This window comes from Gymnodraco acuticeps, unplaced genomic scaffold, assembly GCF_902827175.1.
Source record: "Gymnodraco acuticeps unplaced genomic scaffold, fGymAcu1.1, whole genome shotgun sequence".
Taxonomy (NCBI): Eukaryota; Metazoa; Chordata; class Actinopteri; order Perciformes; family Bathydraconidae; genus Gymnodraco; species Gymnodraco acuticeps.
Window position 1 is genome coordinate 687,032 of NW_022990906.1, and position 12,505 is coordinate 699,536.

The 12,505-nt window shown below is 40.6% G+C and overlaps 1 protein-coding gene across 3 annotated transcripts in view; it reads right to left on the reverse strand.

Annotated features, from left to right (window-relative positions):
* The window catches only part of LOC117557819 (multiple epidermal growth factor-like domains protein 11), a 164,834-nt gene that overhangs the window by 1,830 nt on the left and 150,499 nt on the right, over positions 1-12,505 (reverse strand). For 2 of the 3 annotated variants that reach the window (XM_034233765.1, XM_034233764.1), the window contains 6 exons: positions 11,864-11,992; positions 11,400-11,528; positions 9,299-9,427; positions 8,257-8,385; positions 6,296-6,529; positions 399-617 (listed from right to left, as the gene is read on the reverse strand). In XM_034233765.1, coding sequence (XP_034089656.1) covers positions 399-617; positions 6,296-6,529; positions 8,257-8,385; positions 9,299-9,427; positions 11,400-11,528; positions 11,864-11,992 — 969 coding nt within the window. Of the gene's footprint in view, positions 1-398; positions 618-2,888; positions 2,943-4,825; positions 4,896-5,609; positions 5,765-6,295; positions 6,530-8,256; positions 8,386-9,298; positions 9,428-11,399; positions 11,529-11,863; positions 11,993-12,505 lie in introns of all 3 variants that reach the window. The other variant, XM_034233766.1, reaches the window with a different exon arrangement.

A 12,505-nucleotide genomic window follows, 5' to 3' on the forward strand; every position in this document is an offset into this window, starting at 1 on the left:
TTAACTGAATGCATTTGGGTTCTTTGACTGTTATTCTGACAAAAAACACAACCATTGTTATCAACATCTAGATTCTTTGCAAGGTCTTACTTTTTAAATGATTCACTGATTGTGCTGTATTATAATGTTAACAAAATAATTAAACATACAAATATATCATTAGTTGCAGCTTTAAAGCCTTTCTGTGTTTTATTTTATTTGTAGATGTTGTGATTTATTATTCATTTTATTTACCCTACAGTCATAGCTGTCTAAAATATGTATTAAATGTTCACTTGTGTAGCATAATGTGGTTGGGTAAACCCTCTTATATATAAATATTACATATTGTCCCAGCAAATATGGGAGATTAAAAAAGATTTAAAGAGATTTCGTCCCGCCTCTAGCCGTAAACCTACCCATGTCGTAGATGTTCTTGCTGGGTAAGGTGGTGGAGGTTGCCGTGGTGATGATGGTGGCGGGGCAGCAGTGTGTCATGTGTTCATGGTGAACCGGCGACTTCATCTCCACGTAGCTGCTCTCTGAGTGTTTGCATGCACCCGGAGTGTCGTTGATGGTGGCGTACGGGTTCTCACTGTTGAGGGAGCAGGTGCTGGACAAGGAGCCCTTCATGTAGTCTAAAAGATAAAACAATATATATCAATCATTTGAACTTTAAAATAATGCTCTGTGACTCACATTCCTTATATAAAGTGACTGCATTCATCAGAAATCAGTAGCTAAAAATACAAAAAACAAACATTTGTCTGGGACTATTTTCAGCGGCGGATTAATCCATGTTTGGTACTCTTTTGAGTATTTGAGGCAGCAGGACGGTGTGTTGGATTGAGTGTGTGTGTTCAGGATGTAAAGGGACATGTCACACATTTCAACAAAGTCTTTGGACAAAAATTGAGCTGTATGGTCAATCAACATGGCTACTGAAGTCATGGTTGGTTTTGGTGTTTTCACTGGTGTCGCAGTAAAACACCTAGAAAACAACCATTCTTAGCCTTTAGGAAACAATACATGTTAGAGTCATTACATAGCTGGACAACAAAGGTTAAATTGCAAGGCTAACATCAACATTCAAAAGGAGTTCAGGTTAAAACAGCAGCTGCAGGAAGAGAAAGGAAAACACACAGCATTCAGTTATTGTGAAGGAGAGATTCCCCGGGTGAGTTTTGGGAGTGTTGGGGGTCAAAGCAGGAGGAAGACCCCAGCAGAGACGGGAAACACACAGAGGGGAAGAGGTCGTCCTGCAGAGACACAAACACACAGGTGAGCTCTGTTGGTACATATCAACAATATCAAGTCAATAACAATCATTACATTCCAGGACACTGAGTCAGGTACAGGGTCTGAGAGGGGCTTCATGCTGCACCTCCTCTCAACAGCAGGACTCTGTTGTAGGATGCACGTGTTTTAATTAGTGACATGCTGTGCAACAGCATGTCACTAATTAATCTTCTTCTTCTTCTTATTTCAACCAATATTTTGCCGTCGAATAACTTCAGCCTACTTTCAGCTACAGAAACCATTCAAATATCAAAAAAATATTCAGCCTTTTCAGCACATGATGGGAAACGTTCAACTTTTTCAGAATATTTTATATTTTTCCAAATATTCAGCTTTTTAAACTCTTTTTTTAACATGTAACTCAATGGGAGGAACCTTCAAATCCTCTTTTCCTACACCTTGCGCCAAATGCTACTCCTTCCACATACTTTCAGCTAGAGACTTCATTCCAACTTTAAAATGATCAGAAGACCTTCAGCTATAAAATCCTATTTTACACTTTTTGAGATATTGAACTAAGTTTGGAGCTTGGTAAAGAGGCCTTTTTCAGATTTTAACATTAGTGTCGTGTATTGCGCAGCTCGTTAAGTCTAGAGTGCTCTGATCTCAAAACAGAGTGGAGGAGAGCTTGAAATTCGCCCAAAAATTCTTTTTAAACCTGCCATAACTCCAAAACCCTACACTCCTTGGACATTATTTTATGCTTGAATTGTAGGAAAACCTCTCCTACGTTGAAAAATTCAAAAAATGTAAGCAAAAAAATTAAACAAAATGCCTCTTGAGGGCATGAAGTGACAAAAACTTTCAACATGTCTCCATTAAGGCCCATTGTAAATTCAGCCTGATCTATCCTCACAGCAGCAGCTGCACACCTTTAGTACATCTGCCAAAAAGGCCACATTATTGACCCGAAAATGCACAAAAAGCAGACTCCGACGCTCCTCAGGGTCCTTTGATCTCAAAACAGAGTGGAGGAGAGCTTGAAATTTGCCCAAAAAAGAGAGGATGATGTCCTCTCTTAAACCTTTGATAATAGGGACTTTGGAGGGCTCAGACTCTGATTATTTTCTGTTTCTAAATTGTATTTTCTCCTATAAATTATCATATTATATATGTGTACATTTAAATCAAATTACATTTTGCATTTAGTAAAAAATAAATATTTCTATGCCATCTGTTAATATTATTTGTCAGATTTAGATACTAAGCCCTTTATTTATCAGTTTATTTAAGGCAAAATAGTGAAGCAATCAGGCTTTTCTTCTCTGGTGTAAAACATGTGGCTCACTATTGGACAGGTACAATGTTGTAGACAATCTGATTAATGAGGGCAAAGAGGAAGAAGAAAATCTGACATGATCATCACATGTCTTCCTGACTTCATGTGGTGAAGTGTCATTATGTTCACTAAGGAACAGTGGGTGAACCCTCCTGTACACTGAGCCCTCCACACTGTCAGACTGTAGACTGTTTCATCTCCCGTTACACAACACATGCAGCGATCCACAGCCAACACAGGGAACTGAGACGTGAGGCTGAGGTACAAGCGGATTAGCTGAGGAGTCCAGAGTTTAGGAGGTCACACAGGCTCAGTCCACCTGACACTGTACCTCTGTAGCGCGGCTCCACATGGTAGCTGAAGCGCCGGTCGATGCGGTAAACACCTGCACAGAAATCACAGAGAAGGTGCACAAAGGTGAAAAAAAACAAAAGAACGAAAAGACCACAACAGTTCTTGAAAAACACATTTTACGAAGTATTAGATCCATTCTGAAGTGAAAGAATAATACCTTCGGAATTTAAGTTGGACATTTATGACAAAAACTTGAATACTCTCTTGGATTATTTAGTCCACATTTGTATGGTTATACAATGGTTCCATGGTGGTATGGAAACATTTCGCCAACAGAAGGATTAAGTCAGATTTTGTGTCTTCATTTGCATACTATCCTTAGTATAATGCTATGTTGTGCACTGTGAACCCTTGCACAGTGTGTTTATTTCACCAAGTAGTGTTCCCAAATCCCACACTGCGGTTGTGCCCTTACCAGAAGAGACGACCACCGCTGTTACCTAGCTAGAAACACTATTGTTCTCTGTACCAAATCATAACAGACTGAGCTATTAACCCAATAAAATGAATAGTGGCTTCTTTTTCAAAACCAGTATAGATTAATGTTTATTTAATATAGAAACTGTGACGAAGATGGCTTCGTCACTGTGGACTGACGGCTTCGGGCTTTGTATATTACACATGTCTTTTATTTTGAAAAGTGTTCCCCCTCCCGTTCTTTCTGTTACTCCTGATTATGTTCACCTGGTGCCCTGTGTTGTCTCCTCCCCCCTCACCTGTGTCTAATTGCTGATTAGTGGGTGTGTATTTAGGCTCTGTTTCCTGTTTGGTGGAGGCTGGTAGTGTTGGTGAGATCCTTGTGGCTGGTGACTGTGTTCACCTGGGCAGCAATATTGAGGCTGTGTATCCTGTACCACAGCGATGAATAAATGCCCACACCGGGTTATATTTGAATTCTCTGCCTCTGCCTCCTTGCTTGGTCGGGCCGCTCAACGGTCAGCTTCACATTTGGTGTCAGAAGTGGGATTCGACCAAGTAAGGAAGTGAACATTTTGAGAGGAAAGAAGAGGGACCAAAGAGAGGAACCGCGGCTGGGGGTGGCTATGCCTGGAACGGACCAGGGGGCCACGGCTGTTGAGGCAGCAGGAGACGAGAAACAAGCAGCAGGAGACGAGAGACAAGCAAGTGGAGCAGTTGGAGAAGGAGAAGAGGGAACTCCAGGAGCGCCTGAAGAACCAGGAGAAAAAGATTGACTACTTTGAGAGGGCTGAACGCATTGAACATGAGCAGCGAGAGGAGGAGGATCGGGAGTACCAGGAGCGTCTGCGCAAACTCGAGGAGCAGGAACGAAAGCAGCGCGCTCGTCAACAGGAGATCGAGGAGCGGGAACGCCGTCGTGACGAAGAGAAACGGGTCCCAGCCGAGGAGAAACCCAAGGATTGGAGCGAAAAGGAGGTTGCAAAAGACACTGCTTCCTGGGGAGAGGGGGAAGGAAATGTGACGAAGGTAACTTCGTCACTATGGACTGACTGCTTCAGGCCGGGTAATTGTGTGCACCTGGTGTCCTCTGTTGTCTCCGCCCCCCCTCACCTGTGTCTTGTTGTGCTGATTAGTGTGTGTATTTAGGCTCTGTTTCCCTGTCTGTTGGGAGGCTAGCAGTGTGTGAGATCCTTGTGGCTGGTAGGATGTGTGCACAGGAACAGCAGGATTGAGGCTGTGTCCTGTGCTCAAGTTGAATAAATGCCCACGTCGGGTTATATTTTTGGACGTTCTGCCTCTGCCTCCTTGCTTTGTCTGGGCCGCTCAACGGTCAGCTTCACAGAAACATTTATAACATGAATAACCTTTATTTGTATAGTGCTTTGTTGTCGGAACAAGTCACTGCTAGGTGCGCAACTAAGCTACATAGCCAAGATGGCTGCCATTGAGTGGGCGATCTGCTAGTGAAACTGGCTAAAACAAAGTCAGACTGACCCAGGTCGTTGAGGTTACAGTAGGCCCCCCACTCTGGAGCACTGTTCCTGTGCCGCTTCTTTGACTTCATCTGGGAAATGTACAAAGAGAGAGCACACACTGAAACATTGTTAAAGAAATAACAAAACACATTGTGCTCCAAAGAAATGGTACTCGAATTAATTGTAAATGAAACGGGATGTAGTGACAGGAAATAGATGTATACAGTAGATACAATTCTTAGGAGGAGCTTATTTATTTAAAAATGTACATTTGGTTAGGTTCACCCCTCTTGGTTACTGTTGCTATGTAGTTTAAGCTTACTGGCGAAAAAATAAGGTTTACAACCATCGATATCCTCTAAATTCATAGTCGTTTTAAAGACGATGCATCCCTGATTTCAGCCGGACAAAAGCTGTTTCTCATTTCTGCCGCATTTTGATGTCACTTGCAGATGTTTTACTAACCATAGCTAGCAAGCTATAACTTAGAATGAATCCTGTATGTGTCTCTAGATAAACCAAGCTGCAAATGAGGTCACAGGAAAAAAGTCTATTCAGATCAGACTAAGAAAAGAACACACCAGAATGTATTTCTAATTTACCTCTGCAAACACAGATATAAATGGGGGTCTAATAAGACGACTATGACCACCAAATCGTACATAAAGCAAAATGCAAATTAGTTCACATCGAAAATATAAAATGGGATTAAATTGCTTTATGAATACTTGTCAGCATCCTCCAGCCCAAACTAACCACATGTATTTTCTCTGAGGACATACTGTGGGAGTCCTGAGACCCACCTTGGCGGCGCACCTCTTGTCGGGCTTGGCGTAGTGCGTGGCGTAGGTGCAGGGCCCCAGGGTGCGGTAGCTGGAGTTGGAGAAGCAGCGGCCTGCAGAGCTGTTACTGGGGGGGGAGTCTGGAGAGGAGAGCAGGCCTGTGCACTGCAGCCCTGCTACAGTGCACAGCATCAGCACATGTTCTCATCCTCCCCTCTACACAACATCATATATACATGCACACAGTGGTCCTGAAAAAAACTGCAAGTTGAAATGAAAGGACGTCCAACTGGAATAAAAAGGGGGAACTTAGGGGTTAGTGCGGTTTGTTTTTCCTGCTTATTCCTGTTTATGGTCAGAGAAGGTTAAGGGTTACACAGATTTCACTCACATTCATGATCTCAGAGTGTAGATCTGAAATATTGACTTGATTCGTGTTCAATAATTTGATTACCAAGCAAACATGCTAAACACACATGTTTTTCCTTTTAAAGCTTTTTTCCCCTTTAAATGTAGATAATGTATTTTATGTTAGCCTCTTAAAAGATAAAAGAAACATTTTAAAGCAATCCTCTTCCTTAGCAATCGACTTTTTGACATTTTATATACTAAAAGATTGGTTGAAAAATAATCAGTTCCAGTCGATGTTCAGGTTTTCCAATCTGCACCTGAAAGAAGATAAACACTCAGAGCTGCGGCCGTCTTACCTGAGAGGGAGTAGTCGGTGGAGTTGATGTGCAGGGCGGGGGTGTAGGTGACGTTGGGCACGTGGTGGCCCTTCTCTCTCTGCCGATAGCGGAACCACACCACCAGGCCCAGCATGGCCATGATGAGCAGCAGCAGGAAGATGATGCCCAGCACGGCCCCGGCTGACTGGCGCTCTGACGCCAGGGCCGGGCTGATCTTGGTGTAGGGGTTCAGCTCCTCCATCATCAGAGCCGCTGAGCAGACAGGGACAGGAACAGGGGTTTCACATTGGTGTCTTTACACATTTGTAACAACTAAACTCATAAAACTAACACATAACACAGTTATAGCTTATATCAATCCTACAAAGGTTATTGAGAAGAAAAAACGGTGAGCCTTTTTTTTAAGTCTGATTTAAATAGTTTTCTCCTCTGTTTATGTGAAAATGGGTTTTGTCAGGATAATATTTAAAAAATAAATGTTGCATTTGTTGAAACAGAAGGGAAAACACTTTATTCCTCTTTTTTGCTTTTGTTTTAGCAGGCTTTTTTGTGTGTTAGTTTTCCATACTTATTTGGGCCACAAAAGGTTAAAGTGCAACTCTACTTGGTGTTCATAATATAGGTGAGCTTTAATTTCTCCATGCACTATAAACACCATACATATATGTTTGTTAGCAATTTTTGGAACATTACTGTCATGTATTAAAGAAACAATGAATGTTTTAAGTAATATTTAGAACCAGGTCTAGTGGTTCACAGAAGAATAAAATAAGCATCTCAGACAAATTACCTGTGTGTATAAACAACTACATAAATAAAGAAGATTACCCTGGCAATCTCTTTTTTTCAAATTAACTCATGAACACAAGAGAGTAAACATTTTAGATAAGAACTCATTATTTTTCTGACTGGCCTCTCGGGGTTTCCAAACAAATCCTCATGTTAAATGTTGAGTCCTAACTTTTAACTAATTACTGATTTAAAAAAAATAAATCTATTGTTGCTACTGGCTCTAAATCTAGGTATTTTGCATTACAAATCTTACACATCAAAGTATTCGTCTACAAAGCTATAAATTGGGGTCTTATAAGGTTGCATGCCAATTAATTGTAATTTCTTGAACCCAATTATATCCCTGTTGGTTATTTTGAACTTGTGACCACTATTTCTCTGTGTTGATATAATTCATTATGATGAGCTTGGATTGATGAATTATTCTTTACATAGTCAACAATTAGGCTATGTAAAATCCACTTAATTAGCAAGTGAATTCTTGAGTTACCACATTTTAAACAGTTCATCTTAAAGTCCCAGTGAAAGATGGTGCTAAATTGAAAGGGGCCCTATTATGCTTATTGGTGTTTTCTCTTTCCTGTAGTGTGTTATAGGTTTTAGTGCATGTAAATGGTCTGCAAAGGCTGAAATCCTAAAGTTCCCCCAGAGGGAGTTTCTCTCCCACACACGCTCTCCAACACATTGTACGTGATTTGCTAAGGGGCGAGGCATCTCAAAAGAGGTGCTGCAGCACAGGCAGTATGACAAAATAGACCTTTTTGAACATTAAAGCTTTAAAACATATCACATGGCACAAAATACTAATATAAACCAAAAAGTTAGCATAAAATGTCCTCTTCAAATAAATTCCCTTAAGGCGTTCCTGAGATATAAAATTGACAAAAATGTGACAAATGACATGTCAATGGTTCCTTGGCCACCTCGCCAGTGCAGAGCCTTCAAAAAGTTATACAGACAAAAACCTAATTGTATAATGGATCAAATATTGTGCAGACATGTTACTCCATCAGTCCACCAGAGAGCTATAAGTACCTTGACAGAAACACTTCCTCTGTACATTTCTGTATTCCAGTCTGAGATAATGAATGTCCTGTCCCCCTGTGATTGTGTTCCTTATTTGTCATCTGAATCAAACAGAAGGAGGCTGCATCAAACACTCCCGTACAGAGACCATGAGCTCTCACCCTGGTCACAGCGGATGCCTTTGAAGCCGATGCTGCAGTAGCAGGTTCCCGTCACGTAGTCACAGGTGGCGTTGTTCATGCACTCACACAGCTGCTGGCAGCCGTACCCAAACGTCCCCGCAGGACACTCTGCACGCAGGAGCAGAGCTTTAATATGTCATCAAATCTTACAGGTGGGGGCACACATATTACACTTATGTCCTCATGTAAAAATGTATAGCAGATGTTCATTACAAAGAGAATTCTATTCTTATTTTCACGAGGTTTCTTCTACTATCTTTACTTAGCAGTGGGTTTATGTTATTTGATATCTTGATCACAAGTGGACTAAAATGTTCGAGGAATTGATGCAAAAATCATGTATAGATCAAATGCAAATGAGGCATTATCTTATAATATGTGCTAGTTTGCAAACATTCCCAGGGCAGAAATCTGGAAACATTTGACAAAATTACATTTTTATTTATCTTAGACTTATGGGATGTATCTTTTTTCATCACTCTGTCAATCAGAAAACCATTTTTTAAAATAATTTCCATGTTTTTTAGGTTTTGATTGACATAAGTACAAACTCCCGTTCAATAAAAAACATCAAAATATAGGTCGATAGATATATACATTTCCAAAGTTGATTTCCAGCCGAAAGTCAATATATTTTTGTACTACAGGTTTTCGGAGAATGTACATTTAAATATGCAAACAAGGCATTATTTAATGCTAATTTTAGTGGACGTTTAAAAAATCATCAGAAGCAAACAGACAGTTAGTGAAATAAACACCTAAATGGTTTTTCTGGATGTTTTCTATCAACTTCTCCGGGAGCAAAATAGATCTTGAGACTGACCAGTACATGAAAAACGTTTGTTTTGCCTCCCCTTAGAAGATATAATTGCTTATTCCATTAAAATGATTTGAAAGTCTAATCAGAACAGACGGGTTACCAATGCCAAACAGCATTTTGTTATTGTATTTATGGAAAGATGATGGAATGACTGCACCTCTGGTCTTCCTTTAACAACAATAAGGATGTGCAGGCACTCACTTAGCTCGCAGCTCTGTCCTATGAAGCCCGTCCTGCAGGAGCACTGTCCGCTGATGTGCTCGCAGTCCGCCCCGTTCTGACAGCGGCACACTTCAGCACACTGAGAGCCGTAGAAACCTGCAGAACAGCCTGGAGAGGAACACACAACAACAGCAGGTCTTATGGTGATCAGTGCATCAGGTGTCAAACAGAGGACACGATCCACCTATCATCATCAGCTGGGAGATGATCCATGAATCTGGAGATGTGTTTGAGAGCATCTTTTCTGTGATTGGATAATCTGTTCCGTCACAATGGATCATCTCTGCAGTTTGGAACCAACCCAGTCTGAAACTACCGAAGAAACCCAAGTGGTTGTTTGTCTTTGTGATGCAAAAACATCACTAAAGCAGAGTTAGTCAAGGAGCGCGATGTTCACACAGGTTTTAAACAAACTAACAAATGTGGAGGAAAAAATAATGCACATTTAAAAATCTTTAACCATGTCATCTATAGGAAACAATGAGTTCCAGGTTTAGTTTTGACGCTTTATACTTATAAATACTTTCTTCTTCTTTTTTCCAATTCAATGGTTTAACAAATACTTACATGATAGCATACATTTGGTTGATTTATTTTCAGACGTTTAGATAATATGGTAGCATAACATTAAATCAAAACTGGGTATAATTACAGATATAACAACCATCTCCACAAAGTGTCCAGAAAAAGGTGAAACATTTAAAAGTGTGAACCAAATGAACTGGAAATAAGGTCTAAGTGAAAGCAACCTAAGGAATCTTGACCCAACTTCATGACGTCTTGGCATTTAATGCATGTATGATAAATCAAATGACTTTTCCTGAATTCAAGGAAACCTTTAAGCTACTAATTATTTGAACTATTATGTACAGTAATAAAATGGTGGCACTGAACTACTGAAGGAAAGAAGGAAGTAGGGATAGAAGGAGAGAATGAAGGACTTTAAGGAGCTGTAGGAAGAAATGTCTTCAGGCATGTAGTTTTTTCAAACTGCCACCAGATGGAGGTGCAGGTTTGAGATGTTCAAAGCGGGGGCCCTCTGTGACTACACTGCATGAGGTGGAGGTGCGAGAGGATATTAGCTTAGGAAGTTTGCTAATGAAGTGAAATTACATGGGTGTTAGCCATGATAAGTGCTGTTCAAATTCTCTAAGTGATAGGATGATTATCTACTTACTGTAGCATTGGATACTTTGGATGATCCTTTGCGAAAGGAAAGAAGATAATGCTGCCCCATAATTCCTTGCATTTAAAGTGACGCACCACTTGGCCATTGACGTAAAAAAAAAGAGATTGTGACCCAAAAACACGGATAATGTAAGTTACATTCCTTATTAACAATCTTTTCAACTTATGCCATATCTATTCAAAGTGCTCAAACCAAACCAAATGTGAACTTTGAACAATACACTGAATATTGTTGTTAAATGATCAAATAAAGTCAACATTACAGTGTTTCCTGAGTTGAGTGGTCTTTCTTGGACTTGTTTAATGTTGGAATGGTGCACAGTAGTATATGCGTAGTTCTTGCAAGTAATGATTATATTGCATAAAGTATCATTATTTTAAATAGTTTCATATTGGGATTCATGAGATTAATGGGGCTTGAGGGAGAGCGCTAGCAACCGTTTACTTTAATTTCCCTTTTTTAAATTTGAATTCAAACCATGGTAATGAAGTAGTATATTTTTCACTGTTGTCCACGTTTATAAAGACCGCATAAAACAATATGATAAGAACGCACTGGGGAAAGTATCTGCAGTATATGCGCTTTTAATAGTCCATTTAGGGAAAATGTTCCCAAAGCAGATGCACAGCAATAACATCTGCTGGTGCATCATAATTACAGCGCCTAATTTAAGTTTTTTTAGTACAGAAGTTGTCTTTTTCTAAGTCTTGATGAATTCTCCTTCACATCTTTCCTTAACTCCATGATGGTTTTCACTGAGGTTTAGGAAAAGTGGTAAGGAAAATACACTGTATCCCTTATTTCATGTGTGTGTGTGTGTGTGTGTGTGTGTGTGTGTGTGTGTGTGTGTGTGTGTGTGTGTGTGTGTGTGTGTGTGTGTGTTTAACGCACGCTGAGTACAGAAGAGTCCCGTCCATCCAGAGCTGCAGTTACACTCCCCATCAGTGGCGCTGCACTGGGCTCCGTTGTGACAGTTGCATGTGTGGATGCAGTCGGGACCCCATGAGCCCTGAGAACACGCTGCCAAAAACACACACAAAGTGAGAAAAATAAAAAAGGGAAGATGAACAAATGCCCACACACTCCATTTAACTCTCTTTAATTCCCTCTGTAACAGACATCAGAACGGGCCGTGCCTTCATTAGCTTCACAAGTGATTGGGTGATTGTATCAGCTTTGCTCAATGCGAGATGGATAATTAATGTCAGAGCCAATGGAGTAATTGCCTTGAGTTCTTTTTTCTCCAGTTGTCTCTCTTTGGTTCGTGATCAACTGAAGTGGTCGATAACTGCTGAGGTGAGAAGGAGAAGAGAGTGAGTGTGAAAGAGGAAGGGAGATTATTTGTAGTGTCTCACGTTTGGAGCAGTCCTCGCCGATCCAGCCCGGGTAGCACTGACAGGAGCCGTCGATGGGATTACACGTGCCGTTGTTGGTGCACAAACACGTCTCTGCACAGGCTTTACCGTACTTCCCACTGGGACACACTGCAGGCAGGGAGACACACACAATCCTATAGAGTGAGTCATAATGACCAGGGGCCTCATTTATAAAGGGATATACCCTCAAAAGATGGCGTACGCCAGTTTTAAGCAATCTTTGCAATTTATAAAAAACAAACTTGACGGGAAAATGTGCGGTCCTCCACGCAAACTCTGACCCATCCGTACGCGGTACGCACAACAACGGGAGAGACGAGAAACTGCGACACCGTTGGCAGAAGGAAGAATGGAGAGAAATATGTGGAAATAATACCATAAATAAAATGTTACCTCTCATTTATCATATATGAAGAATTCATTTTCAAACATTGATTAAAGCCAATCTTAAAATGATTTAACAAACGCCTGTTTGAGACTCCTCAGTGCACACAAAAACATAACTTGGAGAAATAAATAAATATTGATATGTTATTTAAAACCTACGGAGCCCTGGAGGGTTCATAGAGAGAAAAATAAATAAAACGTGGCCACGTTTTATTTATTCGTTCGCACGAGATA